The sequence below is a fragment of the Coregonus clupeaformis genome, chromosome 3, assembly GCF_020615455.1.
Source record: "Coregonus clupeaformis isolate EN_2021a chromosome 3, ASM2061545v1, whole genome shotgun sequence".
Classification (NCBI taxonomy): Eukaryota; Metazoa; Chordata; class Actinopteri; order Salmoniformes; family Salmonidae; genus Coregonus; species Coregonus clupeaformis.
The window spans coordinates 22391051-22408865 of NC_059194.1; the positions used below are offsets into that span (position 1 = coordinate 22391051).

The 17815-nt window shown below is 45.1% G+C and overlaps 1 protein-coding gene and 1 long non-coding RNA gene across 2 annotated transcripts; both read left to right on the forward strand.

Moving 5' to 3' along the window:
* Positions 1 to 314: 314 nt before the first annotated feature.
* LOC121542005 (adhesion G protein-coupled receptor E5) lies at positions 315 to 16514 on the forward strand. The gene is made up of 13 exons (XM_041851430.2): positions 315 to 413; positions 526 to 564; positions 1111 to 1242; positions 1349 to 1480; positions 1651 to 1788; positions 1910 to 2038; positions 2159 to 2196; positions 2318 to 2434; positions 2513 to 2660; positions 14356 to 14478; positions 14616 to 14782; positions 14929 to 15093; positions 15934 to 16514. Exons 1-13 carry the CDS (start codon positions 383 to 385, stop codon positions 16090 to 16092), a joined length of 1518 nt encoding a protein of 505 aa, XP_041707364.1. The 5' UTR covers positions 315 to 382; the 3' UTR covers positions 16093 to 16514.
* Positions 6963 to 13586, forward strand: LOC121542035. Its single transcript, XR_005995813.1, has 4 exons — positions 6963 to 7135; positions 7242 to 7373; positions 13254 to 13382; positions 13510 to 13586. It is a non-coding gene; the product is annotated as an uncharacterized LOC121542035 (long non-coding RNA).
* Positions 16515 to 17815: the final 1301 nt, after the last annotated feature.

The following is a 17815-nucleotide window of genomic DNA, read 5'->3' on the forward strand; positions in this document are numbered from 1 at the left end:
GAAATCTGTCTTCTGTGATTTACCCTCCTGCGCCCGACTCCTTCAAATCACACTCTCACAGTTGTGATGCAGTAGTCACGACCACAATCTCACAGAACTCAGTTAAAGACTGACTTTCTGACAAATTATCCTATTTACACTTTGTAGCAAATTTTGACAGTATAGAATAAATGTTTCAGACTCATATTAATGACACATAGGCTGTTTTCTGAATGAGAATTTGGTTTATAGGGGCGGTTGCTCTTTATTGAGAAAGAAGTTGCTAGTTATGATGAACTATTGTTACTTCCCTGTGCTTACCACATGCGTGAGGTTACCAAATTATTATTTAGAATTCAAGCCAAGCTGACATGTGACATTAACTCACTGCCTGTTATAGAGCATGGGAGCAATTCTATTTCTCCTGATTCTGGGTCAGTAAATGTTCAGCTTTTTATTTGACTAAAATATCATAATTTAGTCTATTTAAAAGCTATATAATATATGTATGTGTGCAGTTCAACCTTTGTTTATGTCTTCATTTAGCGCTTCTCAAGGACCATGGTCATGGAGCTCCACAGAAAGGTGGAGATGAAGCTAAGGGGGATTTTGTATTATGCTATTTGTGATGTTAATGATGATGAAGACTGATGGTGATATGATATATTCATGTGTAATGTATTTTAGACTTAAATTTTTTAAATTATTGTATTGTTAGGTTGATCAGTAATATTCACCTAAATCAGCAATTTATAAATAGCTAATTTGTTCATTCTCCAGCATTAACCAGACCTTGCTCAAGAACATTCAACACCATTCACTTCAAGGGGTGTCTTTATTCAGAAAATATGTATCTATTTTGACTTAAATATGATCTCTGTCATAACTTTAAATACCTATCTGGCCTTTCTCATGTAGATATATACGTAGGTTAGTGTAAGGATGCTGTCTGTATGAACCTTGTGTGTGTAGGTGAGAAATAACATTATTTTCCTCTGATGTATAGGGCTTTAAACCAATAGTCTTATGGCTACCTTGAGTTTGAGACGAGACAAAACCAGTGCTTTTAAATGGCCATGTAACTACATTACACATGTCATAACGTTATTTTGTATATGTTGTGTAATATAGATATCGATGAGTGTAGTAACAACTCACTCATCTGTGGGGACAATTCAGCTTGTTTCAATACTGTTGGTAGCTACTACTGTGAGTGTCTTACTGGATTTAAGGACTTCGCTGGTGCCACTCGACAATGCTTGGGTAAGAATTCTGTCTTTAGTATCATCCTTATAATCAGACACTTTCACCCTCATCTCTCCATCTCCACTTCATCCTCATCAATCTCAACACTCTATTTCTCTTTCAGACATAGATGAGTGTGCTGAGAACCAACATATTTGTGGGGAATGGGACATCTGTCTCAATCAGGTGGGTAGCTACCAGTGCAAGTGTCCCACAGGATTCAGTAACTACAACTACAGACGACCTCACTGTGTAGGTGAGAGAAACAATTATTATTGGGTCTTCTTGTATTGGGTTTTGTCTAAATATTCTAAGATGGCTACCTTAACTTGTCTGTCTTCCATGTACTGGCTGACTGTACTGAACCACCATTACATTCTGTGTTAAGTTTTATTTACCCCCTGGTCTCCATGTTATGTCATCTAGATATCAATGAGTGTATGGCCAATCCCCAAATCTGTGAGGACCATTCAATTTGCCTCAATACCATTGGCAGTTACTATTGTGAGTGTCTTCCTGGGTTCACATTACAGCCCACAAATATTGCAACTGGACAGTGTTTGGGTAAGTATTGTTTAATGTGTGTGTGTGTGTGTGCAGTGTGTGTGCAGTGTTTCCTTGTCATCACCCTAATATCCATATTTCTTCCTCAGGCGACTTACTCATCTCTCTCTTTCTCTGTAAGACATTAACGTGTGTAACACAGAAGGAGTATGTGGAAAGGGGGGCATCTGCCACAACCTGAATGGCAGCTACTGGTGCCTGTGTCCTGCTGGATTTACTAACTTCGGCAACAACCAAACTAAGTGTGTAGGTGAGAGACAAGCACCATTCCACCTGTCGTCCATGATGCACTCCTTTGTCATGCACGGGTCTGGACATAGTGTACTGTAGAAGGGTATTGAGATAATATGTCTCCATGTTTTTACTTTAGAGCTTAATTGTGACCAGTATGAAACACAGCCTGGTCAGGTAAAGCTTTACTTTAAAATTATTACACTAAGAATTGAGAAAAGGGTATTTTTCCTTGATCTTGAAATGTTTAGTGCATTTTTCCCACGGCTGCACATGCCCCCCCCTCCCTCCCTCCTAGACTCTACCAGGCTTTTACAGTTTCGTGTCTCTGTTGAGAAACAACTGTTTGGTGTTGAGCAACTCTACATTGCCTGGAACTTCAAGACAGCTGCTGACTGCAAATGTGCTTTTGACAGTAAGTCACCACACAGAAACACACACACACACACATGCAACCACACACGTATAAAACCCTTATGTCTCTCTTCTCTAGTTACTTGTTAATACCACTGATGTTCTTCACCTGGGCGTCCAGTCCAATGGTGAAGTGACTAAGTTACTGAGGACAATTGAAATGTCTATCAGACTGATCGCTCCACTGCTGACAGAGAACGTGACCAGGATAGAGACCAACCACACAAGTAACACACACACACTGAGCACACGCTGACCACATATTTACCATTTACTGACCACAATCTGAACACCATACTGACTGTAAAAGGAGCACTAACAAGCACATTAGATTGTTACAATATTCAAATCAAATAAATGCAATATTGTGTTATTTCAGTAATGGTGATTTCTGGTCTGTGTTGATTTTGTCTATCTTGATAAACAGAGGTTGAGATTATGGTGAGGAGAGACTCCACCTGAAGGACCAGTCAGCCTGACCAATGAGAACACTCAACTTGACACCACCTGGGAGACGGCGGTTGGAGATTACCAGAATTACCCAGGTAGCCGCGGTCCTACAGTACCAATCATCTCCTCAAAATATTATTACAGGCACACATTGATGGATTCGCTTGGGATATTGTTGCACATGTTTTTGTATCAGGCCTTATGTTTTCTTTTGTTGTTTTTGGTGTGCAGGGTTTGCCTTTGTCGTTCTGCTCAGCTATAAGAATCTGGATACTCTGAAGGACAGTTTTTCTCATCAGAGCCAGCAGCTCATGTCCAGTGCTGTGACGGTGTCCGTTAGCAACTCCAACACAACAAACCTGCCCCAACCGGTTAATCTCACCTTCAATCACCAGCAGGTAACACTTGTGTCTCTTCTTAATAGTGTCTGGCTGTCAGTAAAACATGTTTTTCATTTATATATTTTGCATGAAGTCACATTTTTTCCTGAATTGACTGAGTGAAAATGGAATGAACCCCAACTCATATATACACTGTATCCTAGTCCAGTGATGTTGACCCCACCTGTGTTTATTGGTCGGATGAGAATGGACCGGGGGAGTGGTCTGGGCGGGGTTGCACTTCAGTGATGTCAAACTCCACCCACACTGTGTGCTCCTGCAACCATCTCAGCACATTTGCTCTGCTGAAGGGAATCCATCAGAAAAAGGTGATGAGAACACTAACCAGTTTTCCGTCCTCCCACTACGACTCGTCTGGAAAGCATGCAGTTTATTAGGCAACAGATTAAATAAATGTATGATGAACTTTACAGGGTGGTGAATGTGCAATAAATATCAAGGGTCTTATTCTGGTGACATGATCATCGATGCTAGGCTATAGTTTGACAAATATAAACAATCTCGCTCTTTTGTCCATAATAATCTCATCATGTAGGCAATACGTGCACCCTAGCCAACAGCGCACATATACTTATCCGTAAACAGCGCTGTGGACTAGAGCGCAGGTGCCAATACCGGAGTGGGCACATATATATTGCAACATATGTTTGTGAGAAAACCATCAGTAGAGTTGAAAATGCCATGGAAACCCATTTAACTTGTATTTTTCAATTGGGAAACATGGGAATTTAACCGCAAAGGGTATTTTTATGTGCACTATGTCATCACGCACAGCATTTTATCTGCAACAAGTCAGTTTGATGGAAACACCTCTCTGGTGTGAAAATGCGCATATTGTTTTAATGCAGATTGTTTAATATTCCCATGTAAATCTGTCGCCAATTGGATGGAAACCTAGCTAGTGTAGCACATCTGAAGGGGGAGAAAATATATTCCCAGATATCTGTGTCAGAGACTTCTTTGGTTCCTCTAGAAATGTTCATTTTTTTAACTGCTGAATGTAAGCGTTTGATGCATATGTCATATTATTTAAGTATTTGATGCATTTGTCACATTATTTAGGAGAGTTTGATGCTTGTTGATTGCTGATGTTGTTTTGTTCATACTGTCTAGATGGTGTGTCTAATGCTTGTTATTCCTTGTTTGCAGGAAAGCGGCCAGCTGTCGGTGGTGATGTGGGTGTGCATTTCTGTGGCACTGGCCTTTGTGGTCCTATCCCTGATCATGTCCCTGTGGTGTCGCAATTTCAGTCGCAAACGCCGTGGAGGACACCGACTGCAACAGGATATACAACTCTATAGCAAATAAGACATGGATTTGAACTATTGGTGTTATAAGAAAAGCTTTACTTGGAATCCATTTGTAACATTGTCTCTTGGCTTGCAAGGACAAATGCCAGCATTTTTATTCAATTAAGTAGTATAAAATGTATCAAAAAAAAAAATATAAGAACACATAACTTTATGTTAATAGATATACAATATCTCATGTATATAACGCTTAAAAGTTCCAGACTGTAACAGCAGAGCTCTCATCTCTATGGCAAAATACATAAGTCATTTTAGTCTCATAAGCATGGTCTGTAATTTGTAGCATACATTTTTCTAGAATAGTGGTATATCCACTCAAAGCTGTATTTGTCCAGTATCATGCCACTTGGTTGTTGTTGTAACCAAGTTATTTTAAGTGAAAGTAATATTTTTCCTGTGTATTAAAATGTATTTTAATCAAAAAATTATCTCGCTATTATTTGCTCCATTCTGATTCAAATTTCTAAATATGAGCTGTACATTTCTTAAAAACTAAAGCACTACACCATACTGAAAGTACAATGAATTTGTTCATTGCACACCCATTTTTTCTTTTTTTTTGCCTCAGTAGGCTTGCCCACATGGTGTAAAGACTTCCAAACACCCAAACTGACTTAAAGGCCCAGTGCTGTCAAAAACATAATTTTCCTGTGTTTTATATATATTTAAACACTGTGAGGTTGGAATAAGACTGTGAAATTGTGAAAACTATAATAATGCCCTTTTAGTTTAAGAGCTGTTTGAAAAGACAGTCTGAAATGTCAGCCTGTTTTGGTGGGATGGAGTCAGCTTTTTCATAAGTCAGCTGGTTTAAGTGGCCCTGTTGATAAGCAATCGATAGTGTCTATACTGTGCATGTTGGTGTTTTAGATCAATGTAGGGAATGTCAATCTTGGAGGGAGATAGACCCTCTATACTAGAGTCTAATTAAGGGATGCAACTCATCCTGCGATATGGCTTTTTCTTTGCAACTCTGCCTAGAAGGTCAGCATCCCGGAGTCACCTCTTCACTGTTGACATTGAGACTGGTGTTTTGCGGGTACTATTTAATGAAGCTGCCAGTTGAGGACATGTGAGGCGCCTGTTTCTCAAACTAGACACTCTAATGTATATAGGGAATGTCAATCTTGGAGGGTCTATCTTGGAGATAAACCCTCTAGACTAGAGTCTAATTCAGGGATGCAACTCATCCCTGATCAGTGTCTGCTGGTTTTCATGCTTCCCTTTTAATCAGAAACTGAATTATTGTACCTGGGTGAAATCTAGTAAGTAAGTGGGTGCAAATAAGTGGGTGCAATCCCTGGCCAAACGAGGGAAGATTAACTGGAATTGTGTACCTCCTCTAGATAGACCATCATTTAGGAAAGTGGAAGCGGTCTACGCGAAACTAGACAAATCAACCTGATGCGAATTGCTATTGAATTTATCTTCTTGTGATACCCAGACAGTTCCTCTTTGTTTTTGACTTAAAATAAAAATACATTGCTAGTCATGGTGAACTATTGTTACTTCCCTGTGAGTGTGGGAACATGCATGAGGTTACCAAATTATTGTTTTGAACTAAAGCCAAACTGACGTGTGACACCGCCTGGTAGAGATTCTATTTCTCCTGATTGTGGGTCAGTCAATTTTCTGCTTTTTATTTGACCAACACATCATCATTGAGTCTACTTAAAACCTATATAATATATGTATGTATGTGTGCAGTTCAACCTTTGTTTTATGTCCACATTTAGCGTTACTCAAGGACCAAGGAGCAAGAGTTACTAGATGTGTGAATTGTATTGGTAATGATGGAGAATATGATTATATTTTCATGTGTAGTATTTTGCTTTACTAATGTACTTTGATCAGGAATGTTGACCTCTGATAATCTCCAGCATTAAACAGACCTTGTTTAGGAACATTCAACACTATGTACTGTTTAGTAGTGATATATTTTTTCAGAACATAATGTGTCCTCCTTCCAGAGTGCAAAGAACCTTGGCGTGACCCTGGACAACACCCTGTCGTTCTCCGCTAACATCAAAGCGGTGACCCGATCCTGTAGGTTCATGCTCTACAACATTCGCAGAGTACGACCCTACCTTACACAGGAGGCGGCACAGGTCCTAATCCAGGCACTTGTCATCTCCCGGGGGTACCGTCATGACTTCCTCCGAAGCTGCCTCCCCTCCTTGTTTGGGCAGGCTTAGGCTTGTCGTCACCGGCCTTCTAGCCACTGCCGCTCCATATCTCATCATTCCATTTGTCTTGTCTTGTCAATTACACACACCTGGTTCATATTCCCCTCATTAGTACATGTATAAGTGTGCAGCCGAGCGGAAATGGAGGAAAACTAGACTCCCTGCGGACCTGGCATCTTTTCACTCCCTCCTCTCTACATTTTCTTCCTCTGTTTCTGCTGCAACTCACTCATCTGTGGTAACAACTCACTCATCTGTGGGGACAATTCAGCTTGTTTCAATACTGTTGGTAGCTACTACTGTGAGTGTCTTACTGGGTTTATGGACGTCGCTGGTGCCACTCGACAATGCTTGGGTAAGAATTCTGTCTTTAGTATCATCCTTATAATCAGACACTTTCACCATCATCTCTCCATCTCCACTTCATCCTCATCAATCTCAACACTCTCTTTATCTTTCAGACATAGAAGAGTGTGTTGAGTACCAACATATTTGTGGGGAATGGGGAACCTGTCTTAATCAGGTGGGTAGCTACCTGTGCCAGTGTCCCAATGGATTTAGAAACGCTGGCGACGGACAAACTCAGTGTGTAGGTGTCACAAGCCGGGCTAGAAACTCCGGTCTCAGATGTGGAGAGCTGGGGGTACTACCCCTTAGCCACAGAGGAGGTGTTGTAGGACCCAAATGAAACACCCAAGGCAATACTCCAGGCAAGTAGATTTAATGTTCCAAAACAGGAGGCAAAACAAAACAACTCCACGAGGGGAGAAAAACAAACTAAAGATAACTTTGAACAACTTACTATGACAGACACGGTGGGACAAAGCAGGAGACACATAGTCAGGACGCAATAACCAAGTGAGAAACAAGGGGAAAACACACAGCTAAAATACACAAGGGGAAACAAGGCACAGGTGACCTGGATCAAGCTAATTAGGACACATTAGGAAGAACTAAGGCAGAGGGGGAACACAGATGACCTCTAGAGGCCCGGAGACAAACAGGAGGCAGGAAGCTGACACACACGAGGAAGAACTAAGGCAGAGGGGAACACAGATGACCTCTAGAGGCCCGGAGACAAACAGGAGGCAGGAAGCTGACAGGACCCCCTCCTCTAGGAACGACTCCTGACGTTCCTTCCAGAACACCCTGGCCCCAGGGTGCGAAAATCTCGGATCAAACCTGGGTCCAGGATGTCCCTGGCTGGAACCCAGGAGCGCTCCTCCGGCCCGTAGCCCTCCCAGTCCACCAGATACTGCAGAGAGTTCTGGACCCTCCGGGAGTCCAGTATCCGGCGGACTGTGTAGGCTGGCTGGCCGTCAATGATCCTGGGAGGTGGCGGGGGTCTGCGTGGGGGGGGCAAAGGGAGAAGACAAGACAGGTTTAAGGAGTGAAACATGGAAAGTGGGGTTAACTCTAAGGGAGCGAGGGAGAACCAAACGATACGACACAGGGTTAACCTTTCTAGCAATGCGGAAAGGCCCGATGTATCTCTGGGAAAGCTTCCTGGATTCGACCCGGAGGGGCAGGTTCTTAGTGGCCAACCAAACTCTCTGACCAGCTCGGAAACTAGGGGCCGTCCGGCGGTGGCGATTAGCCTGACTTTGGTATCTCTGGGAGGTCCGAAGGAGGGCACGCCTGGCCTTCTTCCAGGTCCGCCTACAGCGTTGGACAAAGCGCTGGGCCGAGGGAACACCAACTTGCGCCTCCTCCTCTGGAAACAATGGAGGGTTGTAACCGAACTGGCATTCGAAGGGGGACAATCCGGTGGCTGAGGACTGGAGGGTGTTGTGGGCATATTCAGCCCAAATGATATAGGTGGCCCAAGACGTGGGATTACTGGCCGCCATACACCGCAGGGTGGTCTCCAGATCCTGATTAATCCGTTCCGTTTGGCCATTAGACTCTGGATGGAACCCCCGACGATAGGCTGGCTGTGGCCCCAACAAGCCTGCAGAAGGCCCCCAAAACCGGGACGAGAATTGGGGACCTCGGTCAGAGACCACGTCCAGGGGAATACCAAATATCCGGAAGACATGGTTCATGAGGAGCTCAGCAGTCTCCTTAGCCGAGGGCAGCTTGGGCAGGGGAATAAACCGGGCAGCCTTAGAGAACCGGTCTACCACCACTAGGATGACGGTGTTGCCCTGGGATAGAGGAAGTCCCGTAACAAAGTCCAGAGAAAGGTGTGACCATGGCCTTCGAGGAACAGGTAAGGGATGGAGCAGTCCCTGGGGTCGCTGGCGTGTCGACTTTCCCTGGTTGCACACAGGGCAGGCCTCAACATAGACCTGCACGTCCTTCTTGATGGACGGCCACCAAAACCGCCGTCGGAGGAACTCCAGTGTGCGAGCACTGCCTGGATGGCATGTCAAGGGCGACTCATGACCCCCACTGCAAGACGCGGCCCCGAACAGAGAGAGGAACGTACAGGCGACCGGCAGGACCACCGCCTGGATCGGGCTCCTGGACAAGAGCTTCTCGTACCCCTCTTTCTAGTTCCCACTGAAGAGGTGCGACGATCCTAGACCTCGGAATAATCGATGCCAAGGGCTTCTCTTGTAACTCGGGAGAATAGACTCGAGACAGAGCATCCGGCTTGACGTTCTTGGTGCCAGGTCGGTAAGTCAGGAGGAACTGGAATCGATTAAAGAAAAGGGACCATCGTGCTTGCCGAGGGTTCATCCGCTTAGCCTGTTGGAGATATTCCAGGTTCTTGTGGTCTGTGAGAACCTGGAAAGGGTGCTGAGCCCCCTCAAGCCAATGGCGCCACTCTTCCAATGCCAGTTTTACCGCAAGCAACTCTAGATCCCCCACGTGGTAGTTGCGCTCGGCCTCAGACAGGCGGCGAGACATGAAGGCACAAGGGTGTAATCTCCCATCCGCACCCCTCTGTGACAGGACGGCTCCCACCCCCACCTCTGAGGCGTCCACCTCCACCACGAAAGGTCTCTCTGGGTCAGGGGTCACCAGAATCGGAGCAGACGTGAAGCGGCGCTTGAGATCCTCGAAGGCCCCTGCTGCTTCCGGACCCCAGTGAATCTTGGTCCCTCCTCCCTTGGTAAGCGTCGTCAAGGGGGCTACCACCGAGCTGAAATTCTTAATGAACTTCCGATAGAAGTTAGAAAAGCCAATGAACCGTTGAACCTCCTTGACCGTGGCAGGTGTGGGCCAATCGTGGACCGCCTTGACCTTCTTGGGATCCATCTCTAGGTGCCCGGGAGTGACAATAAACCCGAGAAACTGAGTCTGAGAAACATGAAATTCACACTTCTCAGGCTTAACGTAGAGGTGATTGTCAAGGAGCCTCTGGAGAACCCTGCTAACATGCCCCTCATGCTCCTTCAGTGACCTCGAGAAGATGAGGATATCGTCCAGGTACACGAAGACGAACAGATTAAGCATATCCCGGAGAACATCATTAATCAGGGCTTGGAATACTGCGGGGGCATTGGTGAGCCCGAACGGCATCACCCGATATTCATAGTGCCCCGTGGGCGTGTTGAAACGCCGTCTTCCATTCGTCTCCTTGCCGGATCCGCACGAGATGGTAAGCATTGCGGAGATCCAGCTTAGTAAAAATGGAAGCCCCTTGAAGCAGCTCAAAAGCAGTGGCCATGAGAGGAAGGGGGTATCGATTCCGAACCGTGATCTTGTTGAGTCCCCCGGTAATCAATACAAGGCCTAAGACCCCCGTCTTTCTTTTCAACAAAAGAGCCCGCCCCAGCCGGGAAGTAGAGGCATAGATGAGGCCGGCTGCCAAGGACTCCTTAATGTAGGTGTCCATAGCTGCGTGCTCGGGGAGGACAAGGAAAAGATCCGACCTCTGGGAGGGCAGCACCCAGGGAGTAGATCAATGGCACAGTCATACGTGCGATGAGGCGGTAAGGAAGTAGCCCGGGCCTTGCTGAACACTGCCTTGAACCGATGGTAAACACTGGGGACTCGGGAGACGTCAACAGACTCTTGAAACTGGGTACTAGGGGCTGAGGGACTCTGAAGCATGCAGGTGAGTTGGCAGGCGGGACCCCAGCTTAGAATGGTGCCCGTAGGCCAGTCGATCTGGGGATTATGTCTGCATAGCCAAGGGTGACCCAGGATAATAGGATACTCGGGAGAGTCAATGAGATAGAAGGTCTCCTCCTGCTGGTGTTGAGAGATGGTAAGTCGCAGGGACTGAGTCGCCTCGGTAACCTTTCCTGGTTCCAGAGGTCTGCCATCTAAGGCTGTAACTGCCTGGGGTTGAGGAAGTAGTTGGGTAGGGATCTTAAGTTCCTTAGCCAAGGTTACATCCAGGAAATCACCTGCGGCACCGGAATCGATCATAGCCTGGACCCGATGCTGGTGGCCCCCAGGACAGAGTGGCTGGAATAGCCAGGACAGCGTTAGTAGGAGGCGCTCTAACTCTCCCCATCACAGCCCTCCTGTAGCTGGGCGGGGACAGGCGTTTCCCGAAAGCTCGGGGCAAGTGGAGCGGAAGTGGCCGGCAACCCCGCAGTAGAGGCACCGACGTTCCCTCATGCGACGTTCCCTTTCGTTGGGAGAAAGCCTGGAACGGCCTAACTGCATGCTCTCCGGGGAATCCTGGAGCAGTTCAGGAGCCGGGGAAGCTCTGAATGACGGAGTCCAAACAGGAGAAACAGAGCTGCTCAGAGGAACTTGGGAATGAGACACCTGACGGCGAGCCGTTCTCCGCTCTCTTAGACGATTGTCCAGGCGGATGGCCAAGGCTATGAGGGACTCGAGATCACCAGCTGGTTCTCGGGTGGCTAACTCATCTTGAAGGGGCTCAGATAACCCTCCCTGAAAGCAGACCCTCAGCGCTTCATCATTCCATCCGCTCCTTGCTGCTATGGTCCGGAAATCAATGGCAAAATCTGCCGTGCTTCGGGGCCCCTGACGGAGAGACAGTAGGCGCTTGGAAGCCTCCCGCCCACTGACAGGATGATCGAACACCCGCTTGAACTCTTCTACAAATGCAGCGTGGGAGTCACAACAGGCCTCCTGGGACTGCCACACCGCAGAAGCCCAGGCGAGCGCCTTGTCTGAAAGAAGGGTAATGATGTAGGCAATCTTGGAACGGTCTGTGGGAAAACTTGAGGGTTGGAGCTCGAAGGTGAGGGAGCATTGGGTGAGGAAACCCTGGCAAGAGCTTGGATCCCCAGAAAAGGGCTTGGGAGGTGGTAGTCGGGGCTCCGCCAACCGAGACGACCTGTCGTCACTGGGGGGTGACCTGGGGGAAGGGAGAGGACCAGGGAGGCGTTCAAATAGCTGGCGGAGGGAACTCATCATTTCGGCCAGGAGTTGAGAATGACTAGCCATCAGCTCCTCTTGTCGGCTGAGAACGGCTTCATGGCGCTGGAAAGAAGCCTCATGTCGAGTGATCACCGCCAACAGGTCCGGGGAACTGAGTGTTTCTGGGTCCATGATTGACTTGGTTATTCTGTCACAAGCCGGGCTAGAAACTCCGGTCTCAGATGTGGAGAGCTGGGGGTACTACCCCTTAGCCACAGAGGAGGTGTTGTAGGACCCAAATGAAACACCCAAGGCAATACTCCAGGCAAGTAGATTTAATGTTCCAAAACAGGAGGCAAAACAAAACAACTCCACGAGGGGAGAAAAACAAACTAAAGATAACTTTGAACAACTTACTAGGACAGACACGGTGGGACAAAGCAGGAGACACATAGTCAGGACGCAATAACCAAGTGAGAAACAAGGGGAAAACACACAGCTAAAATACACAAGGGGAAACAAGGCACAGGTGACCTGGATCAAGCTAATTAGGACACATGAGGAAGAACTAAGGCAGAGGGGAACACAGATGACCTCTAGAGGCCCGGAGACAAACAGGAGGCAGGAAGCTGACACACACGAGGAAGAACTAAGGCAGAGGGGAACACAGATGACCTCTAGAGGCCCGGAGACAAACAGGAGGCAGGAAGCTGACAGTAGGTGAGAGAAACACGATTTTTCTTGAGTCTTCTGACTCTCCCATCCACTGCTGTGTTATTTTGACTGACCCATAACATTCTGTTGAAACTTTTATTTACTCCTTGTGTAACAGTCTTTACTGTCCCTGACCGTACCATGGCTCAAACTAGTTATCCTCTGCTTAGCAAACACACATTACTGTCCCTTGACAACACACTAGCCAGTTGCGCCACCGAAAAGGTACCATTTCGGTGATGCAGGTGCAAACATTTTAAACTCTCGTACACTTGGACGCATCAATATTATTTAGATATCAATGAGTGTATAGACATTCTCCCCATCTGTGGGGACAATTGATCTTGCGTCAACACCACAGGCAGTTACTACTGTGTCTTCCTGGGTTTAGATTAGAGCCCAAGAATATCACTGGCAAAAAGTTTGTGTGCGCGTGCGTGCGTCTTGCGTTCATGTGTGTGTTTGTGTGTGTGACGTCCTTTCCTTGTCATTCCACACTTTCATCCTCTCTCTTTCCCTTTCAGACATTAAAGAGTGTAAGATAGACAGAGTATGTGGAAAGAGGGGGATCTGCCAAAACCTGAATGGCAGCTACTGGTGCCAGTGTTTTGCTGGATTTACTAACTTCGGCAACAACCAAACTAAGTGTGTAGGTGAGAGACAAGCACCATTCCACCTGTCGTCCATGATGCACTCCTTTGTCATGCATGTGGTAGAGCAGGTATGTAGACCTGGTTTTGTGGGGTATTGGGATAATTTTCCTTCATGTTTTTTCTTCAGAGCTAAATTGTGACCAGGATGAAACACAGGGTACGCCTGGACAGTTAAGTTCTTCATGTTAAATAATGAGTAAGCTTGGAATTTAGAGAAGCATACCTCAGTTGATCTGGTAGTGTATGTATTTATGTTCTCTCTCTCTCCTCTTCCTCTCTGTCTCTCTCTCTCTCTCTCTCTCTCTCCCACCTCTCTCTCTCTCTCTCTCTCTTTCTCTCTCTTTCTCTCTCTCCTCTTCCTCTCTCGCTCCCCTTTCTCTTTCTCTTTATTTATCTCCCTCCCAGACTCTTCCAGGCTTTGACCGTTTCTTGTCTCTGTTGAGAAACAACTGTTTGATGTTGAGTAAATCTACATTGTCTGGACCTACAGGAAATGTGCTTTTGACAGTAAGTCACCACACAGAAACACACACATTCAAACACACACACACACATATATACGACCCTTATGTCTCTCTTCTCTAGTTACTGGTTAATGCCACTGATGTTCTTCAATTGGGCCTCCAGTCCAACAGTCACCGTAGTAGCAGTGAAGTGACTAGCTTACTGAGGACAGTTGAAATCTCTATCAGACTGATCGCTCCACAGCTGACAGAGAACGTGACCAGGAAAGAGACCAACCACACAGGTAACACACACACACTGAGCACACGCTGACCACATATTTACAATTTACCAACCACCACGCAGGTACCATAGGTTGACCACAATCTGAACACCATACTGACTGTAAACGGAGCACTAACAAGCACATTAGATTGTGACAACGTAAAAATCAAATAAATGCAATATTGTGTTCTTTCAGTAATGGTGATTTCTTGTCTGTGTTGATTTTGTCTATCTTGATAAACAGAGGCTGAGATTATGGTGAGGAGAGACAAGAATCCACCTGAAGGACCAGTCAGCCTGACCAATGAGAACACTCAACTTGACACCACCTGGGAGACGGCGGTTGGAGATTACCAGAATTACCCAGGTAGCCGCGGTCCTACAGTACCAATCATCTCCTCAAAATATTATTACAGGCACACATTGATGGATTCGCTTGGGATATTGTTGCACATGTTTTTGTATCAGGCCTTATGTTTTCTTGTGTTGTTTTTTTGTGTGCAAGGTTTGCCTTTGTCGTTCTGCTCAGCTATAAGAATCTGGATACTCTGAAGGACAGTTTTTCTCATCAGAGCCAGCAGCTCATGTCCAGTGCTGTGACGGTGTCCGTTAGCAACTCCAACACAACAAACCTGCCCCAACCGGTTAATCTCACCTTCAATCACCTGCAGGTAACACTTGTGTCTCTTCAGAATAGTCTCTGGCTGTCAGTAAAACATGTTTTTCATTTATATATTTTGCATGAAGTCAAATTTTTTCCTGAATAGACTGAGTGAAAATTGAATGAACCCCAACTCATATATACACTGTATCCTAGTCCAGTGATGTTGACCCCACCTGTGTTTATTGGTCGGATGAGAATGGACCGGGGGAGTGGTCTGGGCAGGGTTGCACTTCAGTGATGTCAAACTCCACCCACACTGTGTGCTCCTGCAACCATCTCAGCACATTTGCTCTGCTGAAGGGAATCCATCAGAAAAAGGTGATGAGAACACTAACCAGTTTTCCGTCCTCCCACTACGACTCGTCTGGAAAGCATGCAGTTTATTAGGCAACAGATTAAATAAATGTATGATGAACTTTACAGGGTGGTGAATGTGCAATAAATATCAAGGGTCTTATTCTGGTGACATGATCATCGATGCTAGGCTATAGTTTGACAAATATAAACAATCTCGCTCTTTTGTCCATAATAATCTCATCATGTAGGCAATACGTGCACTCTAGCCAACAGCGCACATATACTTATCCGTAAACATCGCTGTGGACTAGAGCACAGGTGCCAATACCGGAGTGGGCACATATATATTGCAACATATGTTTGTGAGAAAACCATCAGTAGAGTTGAAAATGCCATTGAAACCCATTTAACTTGTATTTTTCAATTGGGAAACATGGGAATTTAACCGCAAAGGGTATTTTTATGTGCACTATGTCATCACGCACAGCATTTTATCTGCAACAAGTCAGTTTGATGGAAACACCTCTCTGGTGTGAAAATGCACATATTGTTTTAATGCAGATTGTTTAATATTCCCATGTAAATCTGTCGCCAATTGGATGGAAACCTAGCTAGTGTAGCACATCTGAAGGGGGAGAAAATATATTCCCAGATATCTGTGTCAGAGACTTCTTTGGTTCCTCTAGAAATGTTCATTTTTAAACTGCTGAATGTAAGCGTTTGATGCATATGTCATATTATTTAAGTATTTGATGCATTTGTCACATTATTTAGGAGAGTTTGATGCTTGTTGATTGCTGATGTTGTTTTGTTCATACTGTCTAGATGGTGTGTCTAATGCTTGTTATTCCTTGTTTGCAGGAAAGCGGCCAGCTGTCGGTGGTGATGTGGGTGGGCATTTCTGTGGCACTGGCCTTTGTGGTCCTATCCCTGATCATGTCCCTGTGGTGTCGCAATTTCAGTCGCAAACGCCGTGGAGGACACCGACTGCAACAGGATATACAACTCTATAGCAAATAAGACATGGATTTGAACTATTGGTGTTATAAGAAAAGCTTTACTTGGAATCCATTTGTAAAATTGTCTCTTGGCTTGCAAGGACAAATGCCAGCATTTTTATTTAATTAAGTAGTATAAAATGTATCAAACAAAAAATATATAAGAACACATAACTTTATGTTAATAGATATACAATATCTCATGTATATAACGCTTAAAAGTTCCAGACTGTAACAGCAGAGCTCTCATCTCTATGGCAAAATACATAAGTCATTTTAGTCTCATAAGCATGGTCTGTAATTTGTAGCATGAATTTTTCTAGAATAGTGGTATATCCACTCAAAGCTGTATTTGTCCAGTATCATGCCACTTGGTTGTTGTTGTAACCGAGTTATTTTAAGTGAAAGTAATATTTTTCCTGTGTATTAAAATGTATTTTAATCAAAAAATTATCTTGCTATTATTTGCTCCATTCTGATTCAAATATCTAAATATGAGCTGTCCATTTCTTAAAAACTAAAGCACTACACCATACTGAAAGTACAATGAATTTGTTCATTGCACACCCATCTTTTTTTTTTTCGCCTCAGTAGGCTTGCCCACATGGTGTAAAGACTTCCAAACACCCAAACTGACTTAAAGGCCCAGTGCTGTCAAAAACATGATTTTCCTGTGTTTTATATATATTTAAACACTGTGAGGTTGGAATAAGACAGTGAAATTGTGAAAACTATGATAATGCCCTTTTAGTTTAAGAGCTGTTTGAAAAGACAGTCTGAAATGTCAGCCTGTTTTGGTGGGATGGAGTTTTGGCTTGCCTTGTGCAAGATATTTTGAAAGGGAGAGACAAAGATAAGTAGCGGTGCTTCAGAGTGAAATATGGATTTTAAGTCAGCTTTTTCACAAGTCAGCTGGTTTATGTGGCCCTGTTGATAAGCAATCGACAGTGTCTATACTGTGCATGTTGGTGTTTTAGATCAATGTAGGGAATGTCAATCTTGGAGGGAGATAGACCCTCTATACTAGAGTCTAATTAAGGGATGCAACTCATCCTGCGATATGGCTTTTTCTTTGCAACTCTGCCTAGAAGGTCAGCATCCCGGAGTCACCTCTTCACTGTTGACATTGAGACTGGTGTTTTGCGGGTACTATTTAATGAAGCTGCCAGTTGAGGACATGTGAGGCGCCTGTTTCTCAAACTAGACACTCTAATGTATATAGGGAATGTCAATCTTGGAGGGTCTATCTTGGAGATAAACCCTCTAGACTAGAGTCTAATTAAGGGATGCAACTCATCCTGCGATATGGCTTTTTCTTTGCAACTCTGCCTAGAAGGTCAGCATCCCGGAGTCACCTCTTCACTGTTGACATTGAGACTGGTGTTTTGCGGGTACTATTTAATGAAGCTGCCAGTTGAGGACATGTGAGGCGCCTGTTTCTCAAACTAGACACTCTAATGTATATAGGGAATGTCAATCTTGGAGGGTCTATCTTGGAGATAAACCCTCTAGACTAGAGTCTAATTCAGGGATGCAACTCATCCCTGATCAGTGTCTGCTGGTTTTCATGCTTCCCTTTTAATCAGAAACTGAATTATTGTACCTGGGTGAAATCTAGTAAGTAAGTGGGTGCAAATAAGTGGGTGCAATCCCTGGCCAAACGAGGGAAGATTAACTGGAATTGTGTTCCTCCTCTAGATAGACCATCATTTAGGAAAGTGGAAGCGGTCTACGCGAAACCAGAC

What these genes read in the sequence shown, in the direction of transcription:
- LOC121542005 (XM_041851430.2), top strand. Translation starts at nt 383, where the DNA reads ATGGGAGCAATTCTATTTCTCCTGATTCTGG. An exon ending in CAGACGACCTCACTGTGTAG is followed by an intron (nt 1,481 to 1,650) that starts GTGAGAGAAACA and finishes TATGTCATCTAG; the next exon opens with ATATCAATGAGTGTATGGCC. An exon ending in GATAGAGACCAACCACACAA is followed by an intron (nt 2,661 to 14,355) that starts GTAACACACACA and finishes CTTGATAAACAG; the next exon opens with AGGCTGAGATTATGGTGAGG.